The following is a 3,547-nucleotide window of genomic DNA, read 5'->3' on the forward strand; positions in this document are numbered from 1 at the left end:
GGCAAGTGAACAGTAAACCAACATAAGCAGCAGTGAGAACATTTAATATAAACAATCCTCTTCACAAATACACAATAACCTTGTGAGCTGTCTTTCCTTAAAGTTCACATCTGTTCCTGCAGTTTCAGGGTCAAACAGTCCAGAGCATCTTAAATCCACAGGTCTGACCAGACTGCTTGAGCTAAAGGCTAACGCTGCACCCAGAGCTAACAGGCCATCGCCATGGAAACCAGCAGCTTGCTGGCAGAACATAGGCAGTTTTAGCCAGTGTGGTTCGCTCTGGGTGCAGCTGGCTGAACTCATAAATGTCAGCAGCAATACTCGACACTTTGACCGACAAGTTTAGGACAAAATTAGCTTCAGTCTGACCTTCCTCTCTTTTAGTCTCTTCAGTTCCTCTTCCCTTTGATGGTATAGCTTTGCCTCTCTTGTCTTCTCTCCTCGTTCTTTTTCCAGCAAAAGATAAAGGAGAGAAGAAGCTGTTTGGTTTTGCCTTCACTCCTCTGATGAGAGAGGACGGAACCACTCTTTCAGATGAGAGCCATGAACTCTACGTTTACAAGGTCAGACATACTTGTTGTTTCTGTTTGTTGTAACGGGGAGCTGTTAGAATAATAATGGACAAAGTGACATCTGGTGGAGTCTCACAAATATCAGTGAGTCCAAATTACTGCCTGATGTTTTTTGTGTTTCACTAGTGTTGATTGTGTTTCTGTTACCTCACAGATTAAGTAGGGAAACATCAGTCCTCATTCTTTAAAGCAGTGAGGTTATATTTTCTGACTTACTCAGTGAACCTGCTCCTTTTTTTAATCTAAATGTTGATGAAATCTTCATTTACACCCGTCAGACCACAGGACTTAAGGTCACAACCAAATCATGTGTTTGATCGGTTCCTGTTAAAAACGACTCTGCACTGAAATGATGGCGAAGTGAAAAATCATCCACTTCTTTATGGATGATGTTGAATTAAAATGGCCTCCAGTTTAGTTCATAACAGAAGGTTTGAAGATGTGAACCCACCAAAAATGTGCAATTCTGTGTGTTGTTTGTGTTATTTTTTATATTTGTGAAGTGGCAGATGTTGGGACAGAGTTTTAAAATCTTTAATCTCTCCTCCTCCTCTCTCGTGGCCCCTGGCGGCCTCAGTGCGATGAGAACACGACCTTCAGTAACCACGCCCTGTACCTGGGCCTGCCCTGCTGTAAAGAAGACTTCAGCAGCTGTCCCAGCATCCCCTCCAGCCTCGTCTTCCAGCGCAGCACCAAGGAGACGTTCTGGATCTCCACACAGCTGTCCTCCACCAAGCTGACCCAGAACGGTACGTGGCCGACCGCCGTTGTTGCCTCTGCTGTTATAAGTCTAAATGTGCAACTTGGTTATTGAAAGAAATGTTAAGATCTTTACACATGGAGATAAAATAACATGTACAGTAAATGACACAGCCCTAATTCATATAGAGTATTGGTATCCTTTCACCTGTCAAACATGATGCAGTTCTGTAAATATAGTTAAAAACAAACTGTAAATATCTATAAAAATGGAGTTAACACTATGTGACAATGGCCTGGTGCTGATTCTTGTAAAGACCGGGTGCGTTCCAGCCAGAGAAGGAGGTGAGGCGACAGTTTCACTGCTTGGTTTTGTAGTTAAAGCCGAACACGGCTGCTTTCCCCGGGACAGTGTGAGGAGCTGTTGATAGGAGCTCAGGCTGTGAGGCAGAGGAGCTGTTTTAGAGAACAGTGACCTTGAGCCTTCGTCACACGGCGGCTCTGGCTGTGTCCACCTTTTCAGCCCCAGCGATGAGGACGAGTAAACCTGCACAGCAAGTTAAGCTTTGGTCTGTTGCTGTGTCAGATTTATCTTATTGTGTCAACGTGTGTTTATTCATTCATCTGTTTGTGTCTGGATCCTGGAACCTGGCCATGTTCAGCGTCATGTCCTGCCATATCTCAGTTCATGTGTTTGTGGCTGGTGTCTTCCAGTGGACCTCCTGGCCCTGCTTAAATGGAAGGCCCACCCAGACCGCGTCATGGACATCCTCGGCCGGCTGAGACACGTCAGTGGAGAGGAGATAGTCAAGGTGAGGTTTAGTCAGACAAGTCTATGACCAAGCCTGAAACCAGTACAGCCACACTTTGCCTTTGGACCAGCACATTCAAGGTATTACTCTGTCTGCAGTATCAGTATGGCTAGAGAACCCTGGACCAACAGTTCCAGTGAATGGGGAAATCAGGAGCCTGACGCATCAAACCGCAGTCTCAGCAAATGTCATGGTCTTGAAAAGCAAACAGTGTCCTGGCACTTTGGGCTGTTGTTTCTCAGTGTGTCCCAGGCCACCAGGTAGTCGTCTACTGTACCTGCCTGGTCTGGTAACGTAACACACTGATTTCCTGTGCAGCCTGAGGTGTAGGACTTTGGGCTCAGCATTTCATTCAGGTTCAGTTTCTGTCTGGTTGCCGATAAAGATTGTTTCTGCCCATGAAGCTGTTTCTGTGTTGACTGAATGTTCCTTGTTGTATGTGGGTAGTTTCTGATCAGCTGGTTGTATAATTCACCTTTGTCTAACAGTGTTGACAGAGCTGAACTTCATCCGACTGAACATAAGCTTCATTTAAATGTGTCTCTGCTTCAGAGGCCTGTGTGACTGACGTCAGGCTGAAATACAGGAAGACGGTACCAGGCAGCATGTTGTTGTGTTTGATCTTCCAGAATTTAATACACATGAAATATTTAGTTCTTCTTTTTTAAACATGAATGGTTTGGGGTTATTAAAACCATGTTACTTATTTTAAGACTCATGTGAAAAACCTCAGTTTCATTTCTGACAGTGTTTGTCCTAGTAAACAATAAATCAACTGTCTGTATTTGAAATGATGTGCACGTTATTTACTATACTCTTATTCAGCAGTTCAGTCTCTCAGAGGACAGTGGGACAATCTTTAGGTTAGATTCATTGTCGTTAGCTTCTCTATAGTTAAAAACATCCCAAACTACAGACAGTACAAAGCAACAGGGAAGAACAGCACAAGATTTGACTGTCAGAATATAAAATATGGCAGATTAAAATGAACAGAGGCTTCATTGGTGTTATGGCTCGTGTTGGACCAGGCAGTCACGGTGTGTTTTCGTAAAGCTAATGAGGCACAGTGACCTTGTGCTGAGATCAGGTGACCCTTAACCACACTTGCCCACATCTGTCAGCAGCCATGTGAGGAGTGTTCTTCATCAGAGCAACACAACAAAGTGTTACTACAACAGTGAACAGATGTGACCATAACTGGCTGTGTATGTGTGTGACAGTTTCTCCAAGACATCCTGGACACCTTATTCTCCATCTTGGATGACAACACTGACAAGTATGGACCGCTGGTGTTCCAGTCATTGGTGAGTGTGTAAGAGAGCAGCGTACAGGCAGTCTGCTAGAGCCTCAGTATGAAAACCAAACATGACACAGACACACATACACATATCAGGCTGTGTGTGTCCAGCTCTCATTGTTTTAATGTCTCCCTGTGTCTCAGGTGTTCATCATTAACCTGCTCAG

At 44.4% G+C, this 3,547-nt stretch overlaps 1 protein-coding gene across 1 annotated transcript; it reads left to right on the top strand.

Annotated features, from left to right (window-relative positions):
* Positions 1-417: 417 nt before the first annotated feature.
* Positions 418-3,541, top strand: LOC109953805 (dedicator of cytokinesis protein 3-like; the record flags this gene model as incomplete). Its single annotated transcript, XM_020589264.1, has 5 exons — positions 418-563; positions 1,150-1,321; positions 1,986-2,083; positions 3,304-3,387; positions 3,525-3,541. Coding segments are annotated over 5 exons (517 nt in total), but the record flags the coding sequence as incomplete, so codon positions are not given.
* Between the last annotated feature and the right edge of the window lie 6 nt (positions 3,542-3,547).

The sequence above is a fragment of the Monopterus albus genome, unplaced genomic scaffold (genome assembly GCF_001952655.1).
Source record: "Monopterus albus unplaced genomic scaffold, M_albus_1.0 scaffold1429.1, whole genome shotgun sequence".
NCBI classification, from domain to species: Eukaryota; Metazoa; Chordata; class Actinopteri; order Synbranchiformes; family Synbranchidae; genus Monopterus; species Monopterus albus.